General features: G+C 46.3%; 1 protein-coding gene across 3 annotated transcripts in view; it reads right to left on the bottom strand.

Annotated features, from left to right (window-relative positions):
- Positions 1–27,726, bottom strand: part of UNC79 (unc-79 homolog, NALCN channel complex subunit) — a 270,207-nt gene that overhangs the window by 134,041 nt on the left and 108,440 nt on the right. For all 3 annotated transcript variants that reach the window (XM_073609763.1, XM_073609762.1, XM_073609764.1), the window contains 6 exons: positions 23,747–23,968; positions 22,373–22,600; positions 7,059–7,209; positions 5,272–5,351; positions 3,580–3,728; positions 229–386 (listed from right to left, as the gene is read on the bottom strand). In XM_073609763.1, the coding sequence (XP_073465864.1) occupies positions 229–386; positions 3,580–3,728; positions 5,272–5,351; positions 7,059–7,209; positions 22,373–22,600; positions 23,747–23,968 (988 nt within the window). The remainder of the gene's footprint in view (positions 1–228; positions 387–3,579; positions 3,729–5,271; positions 5,352–7,058; positions 7,210–22,372; positions 22,601–23,746; positions 23,969–27,726) is intronic.

The raw sequence follows: 27,726 nt of genomic DNA, 5'->3' as shown, positions 1-27,726 counted from the left end.
CATCCTAAAGCATCCATCTAGTGTGGTGTACAGGGCTTGTGGTGGGACCTACACACAGGTGCTCCCCATCCTAAAGCAGCCATCTAGTGTGGTGTACAGGGCTTGTGGTGGGACCTACACACACTCAGCCCTCCATTCATGGAGATACCAGTCCATATTGTAAAATTCGATTAGGAACTGTTAGTGGCCAGCCGTAATAAAACAGCAGATTTTGCTTAAGAACCGTACCTGCTTCAAACCTCATCTTCCAGTCCTTGCTGTTGAAGTTGGAGTTGATAATTGTCCAGAAGATATCCGCGCCGTATGGAAGAGACAGAGCATGAAGGAGCAGTGGGACCGCCAGGGAACACAGCTGGGAGAACTCCGACTTCAGAACCCGCCACAAGCTATTAAAGGCGAAAAAGTTAATGAATCTGTTTCAGTTTAATTTGTCCCGTCTCTGATGAACACCAAAAACTGCCTGCAGATCAAAGGACTATGGTAGTCTTTGGACTGCTGAACGCTCTACAAACTTTGGTTGCCCATAGACAACTGAGGGTGGTTGAATGTACATGAACCTTTTAACCAACCTCAACCATCACCAATCGACCAATGGCCACAAAACCATAACTGAGTGTCTATTAGTAGTCAGTAACATTCAACTGGACTTGTCGTGCAATGTTGAAGATGCTGTTCTTCAGTTCTACTCATTATCTTGGAGAAGCTACAAAACATCTTCAATAACACAGAATAAGTCCAGTTGACTGTGACAAACCACTACCAGATACACCATGACCTGGAGAAATGAGAACCTTCAGAGACATAGTTGGGTGTCCTGTGAGGCTTTATTGGAGATGGGCTGTTCTACCAGACACTACTAGTCTTCCTTTCTAACTCTCCATTTGTCTCCAACGATAAATACTTCTGGGTATGGAGGACTCATTAGCTTTACTCCCATTTGACAGCACTGGTGCTTCATTATTGGTCCAGAGCTGTCGCATGGGGTGGCAAAAGTGTCCTCTATATGTGCCAAGCCATGACTTCCAGGTTAAACAGGGCTCACTTTATTTTCTCCTGGTGACCAAGCGGGGTAGTGTGAGTGTGAAGGTATTTAATATATTTTATCAAGTTGTTACGGATAAAGTTCCAGCTTAACGTAACACTTAAACATAGTCCTTAACACTGGACCCTCCAATACTCTCTGGTACTGAAATTCAGCTACAGTACAGTGCCTTCAAAAAGTATTCATACCCCTTGAAATTTTCCACATTTTCTCATGTTACAACCAAAAATGTAAATGTATTTTATTGGGATTTTACATGATAGACCAACACAAAGTGTCACATAATTGTGAGGTGGAAGGAAAATGATAAATTATACAAATACAAATGTGAAAAGTGGGGGGGGGGGCATTTGTATTCAGCCCCCTTTACTCTGATACCCCTAACTAAAATCTAGTGGAACCAATTGCCTTCAGAAGTCACCTAATTAGTAAATAGAGTCCAACTGTGTGTAAATTATTCTCTGTATAAATACATTTGTTCTGTGACGCTCTCAGAGGTTTGTTAGAGAACCTTAGTGAACAAACAGCATCATGAAGGCCAAGGAACACACCAGACCGGTCAGGGATAAAGTTGTGGAGAAGTATAAAGCAGGGTTAGGTTATGTTATAAAAAAAAATCTCCCAAGCTTTGAACATCTCACGGAGCTCTGTTCAATCCATCATCGGAGAATGGAAAGAGTATGGCACAACTGCAAACCTACCAAGACATGGCCGTCCACCTAAACTGACCGGCCGGGCAAGGAGAGCATTCATCAGAGAAGAGCCAAGAGGTCCATGGTAACTCTGGAGGAGCTGCAGAGATCCACAGCTCAGGTGGGAGAATCTGTCCACAGGACAACTATTAGTCGTGTTCTCAACAAATCTGCCCTTTATGGAAGAGTGACAAGAAGAAAGACATTGGTGAAAGAAAGTCATAAGAAGTCCTGTTTGTAGTTTGTGAGAAGCCATGTGGAGGACACAGCAAACATGTGGAAGAAGGTGATCTGGTCACATGAGACCAAAATTCAACTTTTTGGCCTAAAAGTAAAACGCTATGTGTGGGGGGAAAACTAACACTGCACATCACCCTGAACACACCATCCCCACCGTGAAACATGGTGGTGGCAGCATCATGTGGTGGGGATGCTTTTCTTCAGCAGGGACAGGGAAGCTGGTCAGAGTTGATGGGAAGATGGATGGAGACAAATACAGGGCAATCTTAGAAGAAAACCTGTTAGAGTCTCCAAAAGACTTGAGACTGGGGCGGAGGTTCACCTTCCAGCAGGACAACGACCCGAAACATCCAGCCAGAGCTACAATGGAATGGTTTAGATCAAAGCATTATCATGTGTTAGAATGGTCCAGTCACAGTCCAGACCTAAATCACATTGAGAAAATTGCTGTTCACAGATGCTCTCCATGTGCACAGCTGGTAGAGACATCCCCAAAAAGACTTGCAGCTGTAATTGTAGAGAAAGGGGGTTCTACAAAGTATTGACTCCGGGGGGCTCCATATTAATGCCCCCCCCACACTTTTCACATATTTATTTGTATCATTTATCATTTTCCTTCCACTTCACAATTATGTGTCACTTTGTGTTGGTCTATCACATAAAATCCCAATAAAATACATTTACGGTTTTGGTTGTAACAAAATGTGGAGAATTTCAAGGGGTATGAATACTTTTTCAAGGCACTGTAGGTTATTTGGGGCTTTATAAGTAAAAGAGTCTCCTCCATGTAATGGGAAGCCAGTTTATGAAGTGAAGAACGGGGGTGATGTGAAGTGCCGGGGTTGGTGGGTGAGAAGGTGTGGTCAGATGTGGATGTAACATTTGTGAATCGTCTATCATCAGCCCAGACTAGTCAAACTGGCTACAATGCTGCTAGGAATTTCCATGTCCCCGTTATGGTTCTCATCTGTCCATCTCGTCTCCTCAGCCAGATTCCCAGCTGTCATGACCCAGAACTATACCTGCGACCTCCGCTGTGTATAGCGGCGTCTCCTCTTGTTGGGAGCCACCTGAGATACTGAACAGCTCCCTGGACAATTCCTTGAATGACCCCGCCTTGAACCTTCTTTCTTTTGAACCCTTTGCTCCTCCTATGAGTTTCCTGACTTAAGCCCCGCCTTTGCACCTCTTGTTTGCCAGATTATTATTTTCCAGCCAATATCTTGTTTTTTTTCTGCTGCTGTCCGTATATTTGCTACCACTTGTTATGAACTTTTGGCTTGTTTAATGACCACACTACGGCTTGATCTCTACCTGCTATATCTGGACTCTGGCTTGTTCACCTCCTGGTGAGGGGTGATCCTGAGGACCGTGACCTGGGTCTAACACGCAGCAAAACCCATCCCCACCATCAGGAGCTCTGGTGAATACTGGTTAGTGCTTAGACCCCCCCTGCACCTTAGGTGAACCCCCGAGTCATCCACCAGGGTGATCTGCTGCTGCACTTATCCAGGTGGTTGGTGGGAGTCTCTCTACTGCTCTCCCAGTCTGACCCCTTGACCATGACACCAGCATGCTTTGGGGTTAGATGGTCTGGCAGCTTACCTGGAGATCAGCATATGCTCCTGTATGTAGGCAAGGAACTGAAGATGGTCCTTCTTAGCGATGTAAAGACACTCGCCGTGCAGACACAAGGTCTTCAGACAATTCAGCATGTTGAACAGGATGTCCGGTTCATCAAACTTTGCCATTTCCTAAATACAAAAAAATAAGGATAAGAGAGAGAGAAAGACACTCTGGCAGGTCTTTTAGTTGAAATCTTACATCCTCTGCCCCCCCACCTCGAAACCCTTGCACAGCTATTGTGAATAATCACCATAATGTGTCTAATATAGTTATTCCCTACAATCGTTCGCTCCATCTAGTGGCCATAATTTGGTAGACACGTGCACTGACAAAAAATTCGCTCGTTTTCATTTCATTCATTTTTTTGCTTTTTTCGGAAATTCGGAAATTCAAAAATTCAAAAATTCAGACATTCGAAAATCCGAATTTCCAAATTTTTGAATTTCCGAATTTCCGTTTTTTTGCTTTTTTCAGAAATTCGGAAATTCAAAAATTTGGAAATTCGAAAATTCGGATTTTCGAGTTTCTGAATTTTCGGATTTTCGGATTTCCAAATTTCCTTAGTCTTCAAATTTCCAAATTTTCGAATTTTCGAATTGCCGAATTTCCAAATTTTCATATTTCCGAATTTTCAAAATTTCCAAACTTTGAATTCCGAATTTTATCTAAATTTTCGAATTTTCAAATTTCCAAATTTTCAAATTTCCGAATTTTCAAAATTTCCAAATGTTTAATTTCGAATTTTATCTGAAATTACGAATTATCCGAAATAAAGAATGCCGCATCTAAACAAATGGAATGGAACAAATTAAAAATAAATAATAATAATAAAAAGGTTTTATTATTATTTTTTTCTTTATTATTATTAGATCGTTACGTTCCATTCTTTTAGATATGTCATTCATTATTTCAGATAATTCGTAACTTCGGATAAATTCGTATTCGTTACATTCAATAACAGCCAAATTTGAAAGGAAATTCCAATACCTATAATTTAATAGTTAGTTATTATTTCAGAATTTCGGGTTTTCGAATTTTAGGATTTTCATTCGTTTGAATTTTCAGATTTTCATTCTTATTTTCAGGTTTTCAAATTTCCAAATTTTAGAATTTTCAAATTTCCGAAATTCCGAATTTCCTAATTCCGAATTTCAAGAACTTTTAAATTTCCGAAATCCCAAACTTCCGAAATTTCGCATTTCCAAATTTTCCAATTTCCTAATTTCCAAAATTTCGAATTTCCGAAATTCCCAATTTCCGAAATGTCGAATCTCCGAATTCCAAATTTCCAAAATTCCGAAATTTTGGAAATTTAAAAGTTCGGAAACTCGGAGATTTGGAAATTGAAAAATTCGGACATTTCGGAATTAACGAATTTGTCAAAATTCGTTAAAAAAAAAAAAAAAAATTCGGAACTGAACGAATTGCACATGTCTATAATTTGGGATTCTCCTAAAAAAAACCTCAGTCAGGAAAATACCACATTATGGCCACTAGATGGAGCGGATGATCGTAGGAAATACACATATTAGACAAATTACGGGGATTATTTGTGTCGGCTGTATGAGTGTTGAGCCATTCGCATAGCAAATTATCTTTATCAACAGACCCCTAACTGTGTAACAATCACACCCGGGGGGGGGCTTTAGATACACCCCACAATGGACGCACCTGGAGAATGGTGTAAATTAACTTCAGGGTCACAGGAAGCTGCTGGTAGAGGAACTTGTGATCCGTATCGTTTTTCACATCTATTACAGTAAAACCAAGAAAATGAGATGCTGTTTAGTGCGAACGCCGGGCTCTGCTCTTCACTTATTTGATACATTTTCGGTTACGTTTTAACCCCATTATTCTCCCTTCTCTTCTATCAGTACAGCATAGAAGAGTCAAGGGAGGAATTTGATTGACTGATTGACCGATTGGGTAATGTGAGCACTGCAGACTGTCCAGCAATTTTTCTCTCCTAAACATTGACAATTAAAAGGGAAGGATCCCCGGGGTACCTGCAATTCTACATTAAAGAGTAACTCCACTTTTGTTGACGTAAAAACACTCCCCTCTGGGTGATGAATGTACATTGTGGGGATTTCAACAAATGTAGGCGATTCCTGCCTTTTGTTGCTGTGAAGAAATAGCAGTTTGTCTCCCCATGTCTTGTGCGGACTGATTCTGAATGGGAAGGCCTGGTTCATTATAATCACCTGGGCAGCTCTCAGGTTTCTTATGAGGAAAGTTGCAGGGTCTGCATCCCCTTAGAAGTATTTAACCCTTAGGAGTAGGGGTCTCCAAACCATGGCCCTCCAGTTGTTCAGGAACTACAATTCTCATCATTCCCACTCTTGTCTGTGAATATCAGTGTTTTACAATGTCTTACGGGATGTGTAGTTCCACAACAGCTGGAGGGCCGTAGTTTGGAGATCCCTGCCTTAGAGTATCTCACCTGAAACTGAAATTCCTATTGCAGGGGATGCCTAAAATCTGACTTGTATCTTAGTGCAGACGTCTACTGATTCTCAATGGGAGGGTCTGGTTCATTATAATCACCTGGTGCACTCCCCAGTGTTCTGAAGAGGAAAGCTGCAGGGTATGCATCCCTTTAGGAGTATTTACCTTCAGGGAGTATCTCACCAAAACTGAAATTCCTATTGCAGGGGGTGCCCAAAATCTGATTTGTATCTTAGTGCAGACATCTACTGATTCTCAATGGGAGGGTCTGGTTCATTATAATCACCTGGTGCACTCCCCAGTGTTCTGATGAGGAAAGCTGCAGGGTCTGCATCCCTTTAGAAGTATTTAACCTTTAGGGAGTATCTCACCAAAACTGAAATTCCTATTGCAGGGGATGCCTAAAATCTGACTTGTATCTTAGTGCAGACGTCTATTGAATCTCAATGGGAGGGTCTGGTTCATTATAATCAACTGGTGCACTCCCCAGTGTTCTGAAGAGGAAAGCTGCAGGGTATGCATCCCTTTAGAAGTATTTAACCTTTAGGGAGTATCTCACCAAAACTGAAATTCCTATTGCAGGGGATGCCTAAAATCTGACTTGTATCTTAGTGCAGACGTCTATTGAATCTCAATGGGAGGGTCTGGTTCATTATAATCAACTGGTGCACTCCCCAGTGTTCTGATGAGGAAAGCTGCAGGGTCTGCATCCCTTTAGGAGTATTTACCTTCAGGGAGTATCTCACCAAAACTGAAATTCCTATTGCAGGGGGTGCCCAAAATCTGATTTGTATCTTAGTGCAGACATCTACTGATTCTCAATGGGAGGGTCTGGTTCATTATAATCACCTGGTGCACTCCCCAGTGTTCTGATGAGGAAAGCTGCAGGGTCTGCATCCCTTTAGAAGTATTTAACCTTTAGGGAGTATCTCACCAAAACTGAAATTCCTATTGCAGGGGGTGCCCAAAATCCCTTTAAATAATGGGAAGTATTGATTAGGTGGTCATACTTGTTGTGTTGGCGGGTCCCGTGGTCTCGGTGTGAGTTCCGGGATTATCGGCGTGTATCTTGGCGGGATTCTCCTCCTCTTCCCCCTCGGTGCCGATGATAAATACCGGCCTGTAGTACAGCAGGCTCTCCTCTAGGCTGTCGGTCGGCTCCTGGAAGGACAGATGGGGGAGGGGTGGGTCAGAGCCATGACGCGCACATTTTCAAGATCAAAAGCCGTAGAAAAATAAATATATTTATCACGTTAGTATTCCTTTTTGCTCCTAATCTTCATTTTAGAAGTCATCAGTGGCACGGCAAGGGCCATCTTCCTTTTCAAAAGCAGCGCATGCGCAGCGCACACCCTCTTCCCCTGTCCCAACAAAGCTGAGCCCCTGGAGACGCCTGAACCAGGTGAGAAACCAGCCACCGAACTCTGCTGGGTCACGGAAGCTAGTAGGGACAGGCTGAGGTAAACAATATAGGAGTTTATCTGGCAGGCTTCGGGGGGGGGCAACCACTTTACAATGTATTTTACAAAAAAAAAAAAAGGCCCCAAGAAATTATAATATACTGGAGCCCCCTCGTCTGCATGGGACATGCCTTTAAGCAAGTGCCGGCTTCCTTGCAATCTATAGTGGCCCCCCAGTCACATGCACAAGTGCGAGTCCTTCCTGGCTTCCAGCCCATGATAGGAGTAGAGCGTTATCTGCCATGCCTACCCACCAATAACAAACCAGGACTGATCAGCCATTGAGACCCATTATGCGATGCCACCTGCTGGATGTTTGGTATAATGCTTGCTCCTTTACTTTCTACATGTGAGTGCATTTTTATCTTTTTATCTTACTTATTTCAATAAATATACTACACTTAGATCTGCCTACTCTCCTACTGGCTTTCTTGTACCCTTGATGAGATTAACCACCAGAAGCAGCTCCTTACCCATCCTCCATTGGGTATCATTAGAAGGATGCCACCTGCTGGATTTTTTTATTTTTAAAAAGCTTTTCAGATCTGATGGATTTTGAGTAATGCATGTATTCCAATATTTTCACATGAGTGCATTTTTACCTTTTTATTTTATTTATATCAGTAAGTATAATACACTTAGATCTGTCTACTCTCCTCTTGGCTTTCTTGGCTTTTTCCACCATATACTTGTAGCATTGATGAGATTAACCACCAGAAGCAGCTCCTTGCCTATCCTCCATTGAGTATCATTCGAAGGATGCCACCTGCTGGATTTTTTAAGTAATGCCTGTATTCTATAAATTATCATGTGAGTGCATTTTTATCTTTTTATTTTACTTTCAATAAATATGCTACACTTAAATCTGCCTACTCTCCTCTTTGCTTTCTTGTCTTTTACCTCCATATACTTGTATATTGACAAGATTAATCACCAGGAAGCAGCTCCTTACCTATCCTCTATTGGGTATCATTAGAAGGATGCTACCTGCTGGATTTTTTGAGTAATACCTGTATTCCATAAATTGTCATGTAAGTGTATTTTTACCTTTTTATTTTATTTATATCAGTAACTATAATACACTTAAATCTGCCTACTCTCCTCTTTGCTTTTTTGTCTTTTACCACCATATACTTGTATATTGACAAGATTAATCACTGGATGCAGCTCCTTACCTACCCTCCATTGGGTATCATTAGAAGAATGCCACCTGCTGGATTTTTTGGGCAATACCTGTATTCCATAAATTATGATGCGAGTGCATTTTTATCTTTTTATGTTACTTATTTCAATAAATATGCTACACTCAAATCTGCCTACTCTCCTTTTGGCTTTCTCATCATTTATCACCATATACTTTTACCTTTGACAAGATTAAACACCAGAAACAGCTCCTTACCTATCCTCCATTGGGTATCAATAGAAGGATGCCACCTGCTGGATTTTTTGAGTAATGCCTGTATTCCATAAATTATCATGTGAGTGCATTTTTATCTTTTTATTTTACTTATTTCAATAAATATGCTACACTTGCTCCTTTACTTTCTACATGTGAGTGCATTTTTATCTTTTTATTTTACTTATTTCAATAAATATACTACACTTAGATCTGCCTACTGTCCTACTGGCTTTCTTGTACCCTTGATGAGATTAACCACCAGAAGCAGCTCCTTACTCATCCTCCATTGGGTATCATTAGAAGGATGCCACCTGCTGGATTTTTTTATTTTTAAAAAGCTTTTCAGATCTGCTGGATTTTGAGTAATGCCTGCCTACTGTCCTCCTTTGGGTATCATTAGAAGGATGCCACCTGCTGGATTTTTTTTATTTTTAATGATTTTATTATGGCAAAGCTTCTCAGATCTGCTGGATTTTTAATGCCTGTATTCCATTAATTCTCATGTGAGTGCATTTTTACCTTTTTGTTTAATTTATTTCAATAAATATACTACACTTAGATCTGCCTACTGTCCTCTTGGATTTCTTGTCTTTAACCACCATATACTTGTAACTTTGAAGATATTAACCACCAGAAGCAGCTCCTTACCTATCCTCCATTGGGCATCATTAAACGGTCGCCGCCTGCTGGATTTTCTGAGCAATGTATGTATTCTATGAAATTCTTATGAGAGTGCATTTTTATTTTACTTATTTCAGTAGACATAATACACTTAGATCTGCCTACTCTCCTCTTTGCTTTCTTGTCTTTTTCCACCATATACTTGTAGCTTTGACGATATTAACCACCATAAGCAGCTCCTTACCTATCCTCCATTGAGTATCATTAGAAGGGCGCCACCTGCTGGATTTTTGGAGTAATGCCTGTATTCCATAAATTATCATGTGAGTGCATTTCCTAAATAATTTTTTGCACAAGTATTAATACTACACTGAGAGTGGCATGTCTCCTCTCTCCTTTTTCATTGTCCCATATTCAGAGAATTCTCAAGAAGCTGCCATCTGCTGATGTCCATCTGTATGCATGCGAGTGCAAAATCCTATTATTACATTTTTTTATTGACTCTCCCACGACTACTACGCTTAGACAGTGGCGCTCTCTCTCCTCCTCAGTTTTTTTGTTTTGTTTCTGTAAGTCCTAGGATTTGACTTGGAGTCCCTGTACAGCAGAGCTCAGGCTGGGAGAGAGAGAAGCAGCACTAGGAGCCAGTTAGTTGGATTAAGCTGATAGGAGGAGAAAGCAGAGTGACAAAGAGATGAGCTCATCTGCTGCTCCTATCACAGGCTGAGGAAGGGGAAGGACCTCTAAGTAGGAATGAGCTTGGGACTGGTCCTGAAGGCAGAAGTTAGCGGGCCAATCAGCTGCAGATAGGAGATACTTCGCCCTACAAGGGGTCACGGATGCCCATGACATCACTGACCTAAATCAATGACATCACGGGGCATGCCCACCCCTTTGTGTACGTCAGCTGCGGCGTGGGAAATGTTATACTTGGTTGGCCCAGAAATGACGGCTAACTTTTGGGTTTTGGACAAACTTGGGTGGCAAACTGAACCCAAGCTCCTCGTTATCTGAACTGCAGCTGTCAGGGAGTTCCTGTAAGACGGCTGGCACAGAGACCTGTGCATGAATGTGGTATTTCCCATAAAACGGTCACCGGGCACGCGCATGGGCGCGGATGTGGGGGCGCATTCACCTTCTCTTTTGGTGCCAGGCGGCCTATTTAAAGGAAGCCCTTATCCTGCGTCATTGCTGACTGGTGGTCGGCCATCCCCAGTGCCTTGCTTGAGTCTTGCATTTGTCTTCTGTTACTGATCCAGCTTTGCCTTGACCTGATCCCGGATTCCGCCCCTTGCTGCTGTTCATCCCCACCTGACCTCAGAATCCAAATTTTGTTTCCACCTCTGTACCTCGCTGCTCCCCCTCTGCTGACCCTGGCTGTTCAGAAAAAAAACGGGGCGGAGAGAGCTGAAGTTACACTCTGCAGGGCTCAGTGAAGAGAGCTCTGAGAGCTGATTGGAGGGAAGGGACACACCCCCACCTTCACACAGCAACAGAGCTGAGGCTGTCAACCACAGGCTGTGTGCTGGAGCCCCCTCCCCTGTCACCATTTTTCTCTTGGTGTCAGTAGCAGAGGAAGGAGGCAGCAGAGACACTCAGTACTCTGGACTGAGACAAGCACACACTATGCTTTGTTCATATTTCATGTCTGAGGTTTACAACCGCTTTAACCACTTGTGAACCGCCCGCCGTAATGTATAACACATTGGCTGTTTGAAAAGGAATATTGTTGTTATGGCAGCAGATAGTTGCCATAGCCCTGGTATCCTCTTCTTCAGTGGGCGGTCCGCTTTCAGATAAAAGTGGTCTCAGCAGTGGATTCACCACAAGATCACTTTTATCGGGGGCGGGAGAGGGCCCCCCTCCCTCCCCCCCGTGCTCCAGTCGTCTCCGCCGCTTACCGGAGCCGTCATTTGCGGGCCCACAAATCAGCTCCATAGCATTGGAGGATGGAAACAACATCAAACGTCACTTCCGCCCAATGCTCTTAAAGGGGAATTTTTTTTTTTAATGCATTTTGGTGTAAATATGAGATGTGAGATCTGGGGTCAAAAAGACCTTACATCTCACATTTAAGAGGTCCTGTTTCCTTGCAATATAAATAAAAGTGACTTTTTTTTTAAAAGGATAGTGTCAAAAAAAAAAAAAAGTAAAATAAATAAGGAAAAAAAAAAAAAAGAAAAAAATTAAAATGCCCCGTCCCGCCGAGCTTGCGCGCAGAAGCAAACGCATACGTGAGTAGCGCCCGCATACGAAAACGGTGTTCAAACCACGCGTGTGAGGTATCGCCGCGATCGTTAGAGCGAGAGCAATAATTCTAGCCCTAGACCTCCTCTGTAACTCAACACTGGTAACCTGTACAAATTTTTAAACGTCGCCTGTGGAGATTTTTAAGGGTCAAAGTTTGTCGCCATTCCACGAGCGGGACGCAATTTGGAAGCGCGACATGTTGGGTATCAATTTACTCAGCGTAACATTATCTTTCACATTATAAAAAATATTGGGCTAACTTTACTGTTGTCTTATTTTTTAATTTAAAAAAAGTGTATTTTTTTTTTCCCCCAAAAAAAGGGGGCTTGTAAGACCGCTGCGCAAATACGGTGTGACAGAAAGTATTGCGACGACCGCCATTTTATTCCCTAGGGCAATGATGGCGAACCTCGGCACCCCAGATGTTCTGGAACTACATTTCCCATGATGTCCAACTACACTGAAGAGTGCCTGAGCATCATGGGAAATGTAGTTCCAAAACATCTGGGGTGCCGAGGTTCACCATCACTGCCCTAGGGTGTCTGAAAAATATATATATATAATGTTTGGGGTTCTAAGTAATTTTCTAGCAAAAAAGAACCTGATTTTAACTTGTAAGCACCGAAAAATAAGCCTGGTCCTTAAGTGGTTGGGCTGACTGGGAGAACTGGTTGGTAAGCCCCGCCTTCCTGAACCTGCAATCTGCTTAGAGTTCTTCCTTAACCCCCCCAACTGGCTCATCCTAAGGCTCGGCTGATCCTGATCCGATATGCAGCCAGATCTGCCAGCTCGGCATCACCAGCCCCGAGGTTCAGCCGTCAACATCCAGTGCCGCTCGTGTTCCTCCCGTCCCCTGGCGCGGTCTTTTCCACTCTCGTTGGTGCCTGGCCAGGAGATACAATAGAGGACAACCTCGTTTCAGTCTCCTATCAGGCTTGTGACAGCAGCAGAGAAAAAAAAATAAAAATCAGGCCTCCTGCTCTGCCAGACAGGGCTGTGTGGCAGAGCTGTGTAAATCTCAGGAGTGGATGGACAAACGTAAATAAAAAAAAAGCTCCTGTATATTTTTGCTATCCTTGTATTCAGCTGCCCGGAGTTCAGCTTTAACCTTCATATCCAGTAATTGATGGGCGATATATATACGAGGCGTACAACCCCCTCCCTGTCCGGCGGGTAATTCTGATGGAAAATCCCTCTCTCTAATCAAAGAGGAGCTGATCCCTGAAGAGCTCCGCAGGCACTTCATAGGAGGATGAGTGATGTGAGTGTTTGAGGATCCCCTCCCCCCCCCCCCCCTTTGCTTGTTAATATCCAGCCATTTGTCACCAAAGTTGCTGAAACAGTAACAACAGATCAAGTCTGTAAACCGAAAATTCAGCCCATCAATCACGGCGATCTCCGCAAGCGCGGCGGCTCAGCAAGGGGCTTCGGCTAAAATGCGCGCATCAATAATCCCGCTGAGCCGCTGTGTTTTTCCGGAATATCCCTCAAAGTGTACGGATCATTTTTCAGCCTGACAGCGCCGAGAAGGACGGATTATGGGAAGCGGGGGGGGGAGGGGAGTATGCACTACAGCGAGAACAGCGAGGAAAAAAAGACGATTCTGCTCGCCCGCGGTCCTACATGCAGCCATGGAAGGCCGATCGTACAATCTCAGACGCATGAACAAGTTATTTTTATTTTAACAGTCATTTTCATTTACTTAAAATCTGCCCGGTGTCCCTGCCACGAAGGTCCTTGTACAGGCACTTCCTGTTATACGGTGACAACATGCTCCTGAGTTGTCACCGAGCTACAAGTGGCTCTTTCAACACACATTACACAGACCACGGTCCACTGTTGTCACCATCCGAAACATAGCTGAACTGTAACAGTGTTGTGATGCTACATAAACATATAATACACAACAACACCGTGTTCCTATATTATAAACATAGTTGTCAGGGACATGTCAGCAGTCGTCGGGTGAATTTGCGTGCACGCAGGTCCACAAGAAATGTTTCTAGGCGAATTCAGCTAAATTCCCCACCAGGGGCGCCGGCGCGCTTCCGCGTGCGCCCGTACGCGCGTTCGCGGGTGCGCGCGCCCGTTCGCGCTAGCGCCGTTTGGCGCCAAGGGGCCTTTAAAAGAGTCACAGGTGCTCATGTGAGGTGCTGTTCGTCTGCAGCTCTGTACCTGAAAGTTCCTGTATCTGCTTGTTGATTGTTTGCTATTGACCCGGCTACGTCTGACCACTCTCCAGTCTCCAAACCCGACCCGGCTTGCCTGACCTTGCTCATTCTGTTACCTGTTGCCAAACTCCTGCCTGTCTGACTATCCTTGGATCATTCCTCCTGTTTATACCTGCCCGATCTCCTGCCAATACGGACTGTCTGACCTTGTTTGCCTGTGTCCTGTGACGCTGCTTCCAGCCTGCTTGTTTGCTTCCAGCTGCTGTCATCGCATCTGTCCGCCTGCCCTCCGGCCTGCACCAGTTACCTGCATCTGCGATTCAGCCATCCCTGAGGGACATCCTTCCAGTTCCGGTGTCTGCTTCTGCTGGAACCTACATCAGGCCCTCCTACCCACTGTGCTCAGGAGACCACTGTTCCCACTTCCAGTGGCTCCTGAACCAGCGTTTAAGAGAGGTCTCCTTCCACCAGTCAGGCTCAACTACCAGGTACGTTACAGTACGAACAGCCATGACTTAGCCTGCAGGAGAGACCTCTCCCATTAAGGAGATCTGTACGCACCTGGCAGCCCTCACCCAAGCAGTAAAGACTTTACAGGACAGCTATGACAGACTAGAGGGTCAAGTGTTAAACCTCAGTGGTCCCGGTGGTGTGGCTCCTGCTCCCGCAGCCGCTCCAGTACAGGCTGCTGCACCACCCTCCGTCATGCTTCCACCGGAACCAAGAGTCCCTCTTCCTGAAAAGTTTTCTGGTGACCGAACCAAGTTTTTGGCTTTCCGCAGCGCCTGTCAACTGTACTTCGGTTTACAGCCACGGACTTTTTCCTTGGAAGTCACCAAGGTGGGATTTGTCATATCCCTTCTCCAGGGGGAACCCCAGACCTGGGCCCACCGCTTGCTTGAATCCAACGCTGTACAGATCCAGTCTTTACCCGCCTTCTTTGAAGCCATGGCCCAGATTTATGAGGACCCTCAGCGGACTGCCACCGCTGAGGCAGCTTTGTTCGCACTCCAGCAAGGCCGTAGGCCGGCCGAGGACTATGTCATGGACTTTCGACGCTGGAGCGCAGACACTCAATGGAACAACGCAGCTCTACGCCACCAGTTCCGCATGGGGCTATCTGAGGGTCTTAAGGATGAACTTGCCCGGGTGGGAATGCCTGACACCTTGGAGGAACTTATTGCCATTACAATCCAAATTGACCGACGCCTTCGTGAGCGCCGGTCTGAACGATCCTCTCAACAAACACGGCCTATGTGGATGACCACAAGAGCCCCGCTGCCTGCCTCCCGATATCCACCTTCTGCCGGGCCAAGTCCAGTCAACCAAACAACTGATGCCTCCGAACCCATGCAACTGGGTCTTATGCGTACTACTCTGACCCCTGAAGAACGGGCACGCAGACGCCAACTGAACCTTTGTCTCTATTGTGGCGGGACGGGCCACTATGTGAACAACTGCCCAGTAAAGACCCGTAAGTGTTTTTCTTCAACTCCAACCAGTTTATCTGCTTTAACAGCCAATGCCACTCAACTTGTCCTCCCTCTCTCATTACAGCTCCAGGGAAGAACAATTCAAGTCAACGCCATTGTTGATTCCAGGGCATGCAGCTGCTTTGTGGACTCTGTTTTTGCTACTCAACAAGATCTTCCTTTAAAGGATAAGACACATAGACTTTCAAGTTTTCTGGCCGATGGATCCCATATAAAATCTGGACAGGTCTCTCAAGAAACCCTTCCTCTGTCTGCTACCTGCTCATCTCAGCACCGAGAAATCCTAGTCCTGGACGTTATCTCTTCACCTCTTTTTCCAATCATTTTGGGAATGCCCTGGCTTCAAGCCCACAATCCTCTTGTTAACTGGGCCACGGGCGAGATCAAGTTTCAGTCACCCTATTGCCAGAAACATTGTCTACCTGAACCTGTCAATTCTGCTACCACCTTACTGTGTATGGACATTGACCCCGATCTGCTTCAAAACATACCAGAGGCCTATTAGGACTTTGCAGATGTGTTCAGTAAGAAAGGAGCAGACTCTCTGCCACCCCATTGTCCCTATGACTGTCCAATTGAGTTGCTTCCTGGAGCTGAGATTCCTTTTGGGCGCATCTTTCCGCTATCCGAAAAGGAACAAGAGGCACTTAAGGCTTACATCAATGAAAATCTTGAAAAAGGCTTCATTCGACAGTCCACTTCACCAGCCGGGGCGGGCATATTTTTTGTCTCCAAAAAAGACCTTACGCTTCGCCCTTGTGTGGACTATCGGGAGTTAAACAAAATCACGGTCAAAAACCGTTACCCGTTGCCCCTAATACCCGAACTGTTTCAAAAATGAAGGTCCGCCATCATCTTTACCAAATTGGATTTGAGAGGAGCCTACAATCTGGTCCGCATTCGGGCCGGGGATGAATGGAAGACGGCCTTCCGGACCCGTTTCGGACACCATGAATATTTAGTCATGCCCTTCGGCCTTTGCAATGCTCCTGCCACCTTTCAGCATCTGGTCAATGATGTGTTTAAGGATTTCCTGGACATCTTCCTAATTGTCTACTTGGATGATATTCTAATTTTCTCCAGTTCTCTCGAGCAACATAGGGAACATGTCCGTAAAGTTCTGGCCCGACTCCGCCTGCACAGATTGTATGCCAAGGCGGAGAAGTGCGAATTTGAACAAAGGGAGATCCAGTTTCTGGGGTTGGTCATTTCCCCCACCGGCATCAAAATGGACCCTCAGAAAGTGTCTGCTGTATTAGAATGGCCAGCACCCATGGACAAGAAGGGCGTACAATGCTTCATCGGATTTGCAAATTTTTACAGGAAGTTTATCAGGGGATTCTCTACCATCATCTCCCCCATTACACAGCTTACCAAGCAGAATCTTCGTTTCCACTGGAACTCGGAAGCTCAAGAGGCCTTTGAAGAGTTAAAGAGGCGTTTCACGTCGGCTCCGATCCTTAGTCATCCTGATCCATCTTTGCCCTTTATCCTAGAGGTTGATGCCTCCGAAGTAGCTGTGGGTGCTATTATCTCCCAACGACAAGGCAACAAGGACCTGATGCATCCTGTAGGGTTCTTCTCTAGGAAACTTTCACCGGCTGAACGGAACTACGATGTGGGGGACCGGGAGTTACTTGCTATCAAGACAGCTTTGAAAGAATGGAGATATTTGCTTGAAGGTGCAGTCCATCCAGTACTAATTTATACGGATCACAAGAATCTGGAATATTTAAGATCTGCTAAGAGACTAAAACCCAGACAGGCCCGTTGGGCTCTATTCTTTACACGGTTTTGCTTCCATATAACCTACCGGCCGGGATCCAAGAATGTAAAGCCAGATGCGCTGTCGCGCATGTTTGATAATCCTAAGGACTCTTCTGTACCTGACACTATTCTGCCGGCAAATAGTTTTCTTCTCCTTCAGACAGATCTTCTATCCATGATCAGAGAAGCATCCCCAGAACCTTCAAGTCTCCAGGGGTCCTCTTTAACATCTCGAGATGGACTATTATGGAGGGGAAGTCAAATTTTTGTACCAGAGAACGTCCGAGTCAAGGTGCTAACACTCTTGCATGACCATCCACTTGCAGGACATTTTGGGGTCCGTAAGACCCTTGACTTGGTGCAGCGCACCTTTTGGTGGCCTAACTTAAAGGAATTTTGCAGAAAATATGTTAACTCCTGCTCTGTCTGCATCCAGAATAAAACTCCCAGAAACAGAGCTTGGGGACTGCTAAGACCATTGCCTATACCAGATAGGCCCTGGAGGATGATAGCAATGGACTTTATAGTTGAATTGCCATGTTCTGAGGGATGTTCGGCAATCCTTGTGGTTGTCGACCGACTATCCAAAATGGCCCACTTCGTACCCCTAAAGGGAACACCTTCTGCTGTGGAGACGGCCCGTGTGTTCATTAAGGAAATTGTCAGGTTACATGGAATTCCCGCAAATATAGTGTCTGATAGGGGGGTACAGTTTACTTCACGTTTTTGGAAAGCCCTCTGTGAAAACCTGAAAATTGAACTAGCTCTGTCCTCAGCGTACCACCCCCAAACAAATGGGCAAACTGAAAGGACAAATCAGACTCTGGAGCAGTACATTAGGTGTTTTACATCTTTTGTGCAAGATGATTGGGTGTCCCTGCTGCCCCTAGCGGAATTCGCTTATAACAATGCTAGTCACTCTGCCACCGGTCAATCCCCTTTCTTTGCCAATTATTGTATATATATATATATATATATATATATATATATATATATATATATATATATATATATATATATAATTATATTATTTCATGCATATTATTTCATGCATCTTTTTTACCAGATTTTCTTTCAGAATCCTCAGTTCCAGCGGTCCAGGACACAGTGCAATTCCTCAACCGTAATAATCGGATCTTGCAGGAAGCGGTATCCAAGGCGCAAGCGGACAATAAAAGGTTCTTTGATCAGAAAAGAAGAGGAGATCTAGACCTTCAGCTTGGCGACAAGGTATGGCTGTCTACCAATAATATTAGATTGACATGTCCTTCCAAGAAGCTTGCTCCTAAATTTATTGGGCCTTTCCCTGTGAAAAGGAAAATTAACGAGGTATCTTATGAATTATGCTTACCTGACTCACTTAAGATACACCCTGTGTTTCACGTGTCACTCTTAAAGCCTGCTGTAGATGACCCTTTTCCTGATAGGGGCACCAGGGTCCCTGAACCAGTTCTGGTGGACGGCAATGAGGAGTATGAAGTGGAATCCATCCTTGACTGCAGAAAGAGGTCTGGGCAAGTACAGTTTTTAATTAAATGGAAGGGGTATGGTCCGGAAAACAACTCATGGGAACCTGACTGTAATATTCATGCCAAACGTTTGATTCGTGCCTTTTTCTCTGCCCATCCGGAAAAGAAGAGTCATCTGGGCATCCAGAGGCTGCCCGTTGGGAGGGGGCAATGTCAGGGACATGTCAGCAGTCGTCGGGTGAATTTGCGTGCACGCAGGTCCACAAGAAATGTTTCTAGGCGAATTCAGCTAAATTCCCCACCAGGGGGCGCCGGCGCGCTTCCGCGTGCGCCCGTACGCGCGTTCGCGGGTGCGCGCACGCGCGCCCCCGTTCGCGCTAGCGCCGTTTGGCGCCAAGGGGCCTTTAAAAGAGTCACAGGTGCTCATGTCAGGTGCTGTTTGTCTGCAGCTCTGTACCTGAAAGTTCCTGTATCTGCTTGTTGATTGTTTGCTATTGACCCGGCTACGTCTGACCACTCTCCGGTCTCCAAATCCGACCCGGCTTGCCTGACCTTGCTCATTCTGTTACCTGTTGCCGAACTCCTGCCTGTCTGACTATCCTTGGATCATTCCTCCTGTTTATACCTGCCCGATCTCCTGCCAATACGGACTGTCTGACCTTGTTTGCCTGTGTCCTGTGACGCTGCTTCCAGCCTGCTTGTTTGCTTCCAGCTGCTGTCATCGCATCTGTCCGCCTGCCCTCCGGCCTGCACCAGTTACCTGCATCTGCGATTCAGCCATCCCTGAGGGACATCCTTCCAGTTCCGGTGTCTGCTTCTGCTGGAACCTACATCAGGCCCTCCTACCCACTGTGCTCAGGAGACCACTGTTCCCACTTCCAGCGGCTCCTGAACCAGCGTTTAAGAGAGGTCTCCTTCCACCAGTCAGGCTCAACTACCAGGTACATTACAATAGTGACATCACAAAAAATATATTAAAAAAATGCTGTGTGGAAATATAAGTGTGATCAAAAAATATCCCCCTGAAGAAAGTGGGTTGAGACGCAACGCGTTGGGAGGATGAAAAAGCGCCATGGTCCTGGATCCTGGGATACTGTTCACACGTCCTGGATGGACATGCCCAAACCATGTCGGCATTAAAGGGTAAGTTCACCTTTACAGAAAAATCTGGAAGGTGAACACTGCACCCCCTCACCATCGCATCCGGTCCCGCTGTACCTGAAGCCGTTGATCTCCCGCACTGACACATCATATCGCCTCTTCACCGTTCCGGGGATCAGAAATCCCCCGCGGCTTAATCTCCTAACATTACCTCATAGAGGTACAGATAGGAGGCATTCTGATTGGTCGGCGTCTTCACATGTGTCAGTGCGGGAGATCACCGGCCTCAAGTACAGCGGGACCGGGGGAGATGGGGAGGCGGTCCAGTGTAAGTTCACCTTACAGATTTTCTGTAAAGATGAACTTACACTTTAAGTGTTGGTCTTGTCTAGATTCCAAATAGGCAGGGACTGCTCATCACACCCACTTTAAGAGTTGGTCCTGCCCAGACCACACTGCTAAATATGTGGAGACCACCCACGCATGGCCACCATCCTCGCAATTGATGTCTTTTTGAGTTACTGCACATGTGAATGGCTTAGCTGCACGTAGCATCCTGCTCCTGCAGGTGGCTGTCAGGGCTGGGCTCCTGCAGGTGGCTGTCAGGGCTGGGCTCCAGCAGGTGGCTGTCAGGGCTGGGCTCCTGCAGGTGGCTGTCAGGGCTGGGCTCCTGCAGGTGGCTGTCAGGGCTGGGCTGCAGCAGGTGGCTGTCAGGGCTGGGCTGCAGCAGGTGGCTGTCAGGGCTGGGCTGCAGCAGGTGGCTGTCAGGGCTGGGCTCTTGCAGGTGGCTGTCAGGGCTGGGCTCTTGCAGGTGGCTGTCAGGGCTGGGCTCCTGCAGGTGGCTGTCAGGGCTGGGCTCCTGCAGGTGGCTGTCAGGGCTGGGCTCCTGCAGGTGGCTGTCAGGGCTGGGCTCCTGCAGGTGGCTGTCAGGGCTGGGCTTCAGCAGGTGGCTGTCAGGGCTGGGCTTCAGCAGGTGGCTGTCAGGGCTGGGCTTCAGCAGGTGGCTGTCAGGGCTGGCCTCCTGCTACTTAACGAGCAGCAATTTCTTCCGGTGCTAAGAAGCTGCTCAGCTGTCGGTTAATTACCAGTCACTCATTGTTACCACAGTGACTCACCTGGTTACCATTGACCACTTGCTGACCGCGCTATAGCCAAATGACGGCTACATCGCAGACGGCTAGTTCCGGGAGGACACAGCTGATCACAGATTGAGGTAAAGAGCCAATCAGCAGCTCTTTACCACGTCATCAGCTGCGTCCATACACAGCTGATCACAGATGTAAATAGACACCGTTTATCGGCGCTCCTTTCCACATACTGATATCAGTGTAGTCCCAACAGTGCCCACCAGTGCTGCCAATCTGTGTTCATCAGTGCTGCCTATCTTTGCCCACCAGGGCTGCCAATCAGTGCCCACCAGTGCCTCCTCAACAGTGTCGTCCATCAGTGCCGCCTATCTGTGCCACCCATCAGTGCTCATCAGTGCCACCCATCAGTGCTCATCAGTGCCGAATATCAGTGCCGCCCATTAGCGCTCATGAGTGCCGCCTATTAGTGCCCATCAGTGCCGCCTATCAGTGCCCATCAGTGCCACCTATCAGCGCTCATTAGTGCCTCCTATCAGTGCCACCTATCAGTGCTCATCAGTGCCAACTATCAGTGCCCATCAGTGCCACCTTTTAGGGCAGCCCATCAGTGCCACCTATCAGTGCCCATCACGGCAGCCTATTAGTGCCCATCAATGCCCATGAGTGGTTATTAAATGCCACCAAACGAAAGCTGTATTTGTGTGAAGGAAATGATAAAAATGTCCTATGTGTACAGTGTTATATGACCGCGCAATTGTCAAAGTGTGAAAGTGCTGAAAGCTGAAATTCGGCCTGGGCAGGAAGGGGGTAAAAGTGTCCAGTAGGCAAGTGGTTAACCTGTCTTGTTAGTCCAGCCTACAGCCAGCCCCCTTTTTTCTTTTTAAGCAGTTTTGCTCATTTCCTCCTTGCCCTTGTGTGGTCTATGTTCTGTAAGTGCTTCCTTCCTGTGTATGACTTGGCCTGGCTGACGCCCCTTCCGATTCCTGTTCCTGATTTTTTGCTCCCGACTACGCTGACCTCTGGTTTCCTGACCCCGGCTCGTCTGATTACCCGCTCTGGCATCCAAACCCCGGCTGTTTTTTGATTACATTCCTGAACTGTATTATTTTTGCCATTTCATTAAAAGTGTGATTTTTAGAGGCGCATTCTCAGTCTCTGTCTGGTTTATGGTTCCTGAGAGTGACAACATCAAACCCATCTGTCATGAAGCTCTGCTGTGTCCTTCAATGAACGGAAGAAAAATAAGGCTGATGCTGTGTCCCGGGACATGGCCCAGAGGGCCAGGATGCAGGACTGTCCCGGGATTATTCAGAATAGTTGGCATCTATGTACTCGGTGGTAATGTCATGTGAGAGCTAAATCTATTATAAAAATTTAGGCAAACACGTTGTGTGTTTCTCATGGCACTCTGGCATCTACCTGACAAGTAATTCTTGCAGGAAAGTCTCTGGGCAGCAATACTAAGCGGGAAGCAGAGGTCCCCCCTGAGCACCGGGATTACATACCACCAGGCGGATCTCCTGCTTGGGCGCCAACCGCTCCAGCAGCTCACAGGCCATCTGGTAGCAGAGGATGCTGGACTGACACAGGCTGCACTCCACCGCCTTCTCATCCTTCTGGCAGGTGTGGGAGCCCCCCCAGGGGGCCTGGAACACGTTATTTATGATAGAGATGACGTCTTTGGACAGGCTGTTCTCCAATCCCAGCGTGATGCCGTCATCTTGCAACTCCATCTGAAACACAATAAGCAGTTTGTCCCATTAGATGTCCCCCATATCTCTTCCACCAATATACCCCCGGGATGCTCTACAGGAGGGTTAGGCAACCTCGGCACTCCAGCTGTGGTGAAACTACAAATCCCATCATGCCTCTGCCTCCAGGAGTCATGCCTGTGATTGTCAGGGTCTTGCAATGTCTCATGGGACTTGTAGTTTCAAAAAAGCTGGAAGGCCGAGGTTGCCTACCCCTGCTCTGCAGCCTTGTTGCCCAATCTGTGGCTTGAGGGCCGCATGTGGCTCTTTTGTATATATGGTGTGGCCCTTGGGTCCCAGCAGCAGGGCCACTGATAAGGCAGTACAGCCGGCCCTCCAGCACCGGGCCCCATCAGTTCAAAAGGGAGACTGGGCACCTGCCAAACAGGAGGAGCGGCTGTACTGCCAAATTGCCGATCCTCTTGTGCCTCCCCCTGCAGCACTACTGGTTTCTACCACTGCATGGGGAGGCACTAGAAGATTGTCGATATCGCAGTACAACTGCTCCTTCTGCTTGGCAGGTGCCCAGGCCCCCCTTTTGAACTGATGGGGCCGGTACTGGAGGGCTGGCTATACTGCCTTGTCAGTGGCCATACTGTCCGGGCCACTCTGTGTGCATTCCACCTAGTGTCTGGGCCCCCCTATGTGCCGCCCTTTCACCTGTTGTCCGGGCCCCCGTGTGCCCCCCTTCACCTGCTGTCCAGGCCCCTCTGTGTGCCCCCATTTTACCTGCTTTCCAGACCCTTCTGTGTGCCCCCCTTCACCTGCTGTCCAGGCCCCTCTGTGTGCCCCCATTCCACCTGCTGTCCAGGCCCCCCTGCGTGCCCCCATTCCACCTGCTGTCTGGGCCCCCCTGTTTGCCCCCATTCCACCTGCTGTTCGGGACCCCTTGTGTGCCCTTTTTCTCCCACAGCACTTCCAGCTTTGATAGATAGATAGAGATTTTTACCACCATTTATACCTACCAGAATTCTACCGGAATTTGAAAATAGACACAAGCTGTATGGTGCAATGTAAGCCATTGATAGAAGAGTCCATATATTTATAGAGATGTATACATACACAGCAAACCTATACCAGGGTGAAGAGAGCTGGGGAGAGGAAGAGCGGGAACACCAGGCTCTGTACCTGTTTTAATATGAGATCAAACATGAGGATAAAGCAGTTTAGATTCATCTCTTCGTCATCGCAGTCGAAATCGTTAGTCTTCCCCACGGGGTGTCCGTAGTTTTTGAAGGGGCTCCGGAAAGGACTGCGCATGGGACTCCGGAAGGGACTGTGAAAGGGGCTGGGGAAAGGACTCAGCATACTGTGCAGGACCCGGCGCCCTGGATCCGAAGCAATACTGCTCTGTAAGGGAGATGGAGAACCATGAAAACAGCCAATATGGAAGCAGAGCAACATTCGTAGGTAAATAGTAGTGGACATGTCATAGGTCAGGGTACCCATCATCGAGGTACCCATAGAGGCACCCAATATCAAGGCACCCATCATCGAGGTAACCATCATCAAGGAATCCATCATTGAGGTACCCATAGAGGCACCGATCATTGAAGTACCCATCATCGGGGTAACCATCATCAAGGTACCCATCATCGAGGTACCCATGGAGGCACCCAATATCAAGGCACCCATCATCGAGCAATCCATCATCGAGGAATCCATCATTGAGGAATCATCGAGGAATCCATCATTGAGGAATCATCGAGGAATCCATCATTGAGGAATCCATCATCGAGGCACCCATCATTGAGGAATCATCGAGGAAACCATCATCGAGGAATCCATCATTGAGGAATCATCGAGGAATCCATCATCGAGGAATCCATCATTGAGGAATCATCAAGGAATCCATCATCGAGGAATCATCAAGGAATCCATCATCAAGGAATCCATCATCGAGGAATCCATCATCAAGGAATCCATCATCGAGGCACCCATCATTGAGGAATCATCAAGGAAACCATCATCGAGGAATCCATCATTGAGGAATCCATCATTGAGGAATCATCGAGGAATCCATCATTGAGGAATCATCGAGGAATCCATCATTGAGGAATCATCGAGGAATCCATCATCGAGGAATCCATCATCAAGGCACCCATCTTCGAAGCACCCATCACATGATATATAAGAGTAACACGGGGCGTATAGAGGGAGCGTGTCACGAAGATTCAAGCTTTATGGCCAATCTGCTGCAGTGGCACATAAGGCAAATGACTATGGTGAGCGGTCATTACTAGCATGCCGCAAAGTTTCTGTCCAGCAAAAATTTTAAAAACGTTTTCAATACATTTTTATTGAAAATTTTTTAAAGGAATATAGTGTACAGCTGCAGTCAGATATAGAGATAAAAAATGTATCATTAATGACTAGCAAGTCAGTAGCAGCTGTACATCAAATGGAGACATTTTGGCGAGTAACAAAACATTTAGTGAATCAAACAGCACATTAATCATGCCGTCAAAAACGATTTTTCCTAGTTTTGCTACTAAGTTACATTTGCTACATAGTTAAAGTGATTGTAAAGTCTCTTTTTTTTTTTTAATAACAAACATGTTATACTTACCGGCTCTGAAATGGTTTTGCACAGAGCGGCCCCCGATCCTCCTCTTCTGGGGTCCCTGGCTGGAGCTCCTGGCCCCTCCCTCCTGTATAGTGCCCACACAGCAAGCAGCTTGCGATGGGGGGGGCACCCGAGCCGAGCCACTGCTCTCTGTGTCCATTCAGACACGGAGCCGCGGCTTAGCCCCGCCCCCTCATTCTCCTCATTGGCTCACTGACTTCGATTGACAGCCCCTCCCGATTGACAGGCGGTGTCTCAGCCAATCAGGAGTGACAGTCACAGAGAACCGAGTCTCTCGTGCAACATCATTGGACAGAGATGGGGCTCAGGTAAGTATTAGGGGGGCTGAGGGGGGCTGCTGCCCACAGAAGGCTTTTTTTCTTAATGCATAGATTGCACTTTCTGCCTTTACAACCACTTTAATCTGGTTGAAAAAAGACACAAAAAGTCCATCCAGTTCAACCAACATAGAAAAAAAATCACACATAAATAGAAAACCTCCATATGCAATCCTATACCCACAGCCGATCCAGAGGAAGGCAAAAAAAAAACCCCAAAAAACAGCAAAGCATTATCCAATTCGCTCCAGCGGGGGAAAAAAATTCCTTCCTGATCCCCCAAGAGGCAATCGGATATTCCCCGGATCAACTTTACCTATAAATATTAGTATCCAGTTATATTTTGTGCATTATAGTTACATTGAATGGAGTGGGGAGGGGTTAGGACCCCTGCCAGCCTTCTACCGCTATCCAAAGCTGCAACATAGGTGTGCGCAGGGGGTGTGTCGGGTGTGCCTGGGCACACCCTAATCACCCCCTGCGGATATTTCACCAAACCCCCCCATGGGTATCCTAAAAAAGAATTGTAATAAATTATTAAAAAAAATAAAATAATAAAAAAACTACTGACACTGTCCACTGCCCTAATGACACCAACCTCTGCCCTTCTGAAAAGTTTACTGCACTACTGACACCGTCCATGTGTTAATACATTTGGGGTGCACACCTATGGGCTGCAATAAGCACTTCCTGCCTTGCTGACAACGTTTTACCAGACAGGAAGTGGCTGCATGCAGACAGGAAGTGAACAAAACAGGATGCACAACATCAATAGAACTGAGATGTTAAAAAAAAAAAAAAAAGAAGTAATAAAAAAAAAGTGTCAATTGTTTACAATACACGGTGCTTTAGCAAACCAAATCTAGTCCAGTGAGGGTTTAGGTGTACCCTTTTGTGACCGACCAACACAAATGTGCAGTGGAAAAAAGGGCGGGCCTTAACACGAACATGCTGCAGATATGCTTTGCTGGGCAGTCGATGTTTCTGTGCTGAGAGATCACTCACTGCTCACTCCCAGCACAGGGACAGTTCTCAGGCCGGACTTATCGGTAGCGGACCAGGTTCTGTTCATGTGACCACTGTGACAGCGGTCACGTGATTGCTGATCCTTCACGATTCCCCCCCCCCCCCCCCCCCATTCCCTGGGCTTCCCCCCCTAAGGGTAAAAAAAATGTTAATGCCTGAGCACAGTTTGACTTGTGTTAGTAAAACCGTACATAACATCACAACTACTTTGTTTATCCAGGTGGATTATACCGCGTTTTTTCCAGGACAAATTGGGCTTTCATTTGGTGGTAAATGGTAATGGATATATCCTGACTTATTTATTTTTTATCAGAAGAAAACTGGCCCAAAATAGTAAAGAAAATATATTTTTTTAAATGTAGCTGTATATTTCTTGTTACTACCATAACCTACCCCCAAAGAACAACCCAAAACCAATTCTCCTTCTTCTGACGATCGCAGCGATACCCCATATGTGGATGTTAGTTGATGATTGTACCCGGAGTACCTCCCAGAAACAATAGTGAGCAATTTGTTTTGTTTTTTTGTTTTTTATTCTACCTAAAACACACCGACACGAATACTAATTAAAAAAATTAAAATCCTGCCCAAAATGTACTGACCATGACCCCAACACTAACCCTGGCACTGACTTAGATCAAATTTTGATCTAGGTATTTTTTATTTTTAGTTTGGTTTTTTTTTACACGTTTTTTTTCCCTTTCTGCAAGGAGACAGAGAGAGAGAGAGAGAGAGAGAGAGAGAGAGAGAGAGAAGGAGAGAGAAGGAGAGAGAAGGAGAGAGAGAGAAGGAGAGAGAAGGAGAGAGAGAGAGAGAGAGAGAGAGAGAGAGGGGGGGGGGAAGGAGAGAGAAGGAGAGAGAGAGAGAGAGAGAGAGAGAGAGGGGGGGGGAAGGAGAGAGAAGGAGAGAGAGAGAAGGAGAGAGAGAGAGAGAGAGAGAGAGAGAGAAGGAGAGAGAAGGAGAGAGAGAGAAGGAGAGAGAAGGAGAGAGAGAGAGAGAGAGGGGGGGAGAGAGAAGGAGAGAGAGAGAGAGAGAGAGAAGGAGAGAGAGAGAGAGAGAGAGAGGGGGGGGGAGGAGAGAGAAGGAGAGAGAGAGAAGGAGAGAGAGAGAAGGAGAGAGAGAGAGAGAGAGAGAGAGAGAGAGAAGGGGAGAGAGAGAGAGAGAGAGAAGGAGAGAGA

The sequence above is a fragment of the Aquarana catesbeiana genome, linkage group LG13, assembly GCF_042186555.1.
Source record: "Aquarana catesbeiana isolate 2022-GZ linkage group LG13, ASM4218655v1, whole genome shotgun sequence".
NCBI classification, from domain to species: domain Eukaryota; kingdom Metazoa; phylum Chordata; class Amphibia; order Anura; family Ranidae; genus Aquarana; species Aquarana catesbeiana.
The sequence above is the reverse complement of the archived record's forward strand: the minus strand, read 5'-3'. Positions and strand labels throughout refer to the sequence as shown.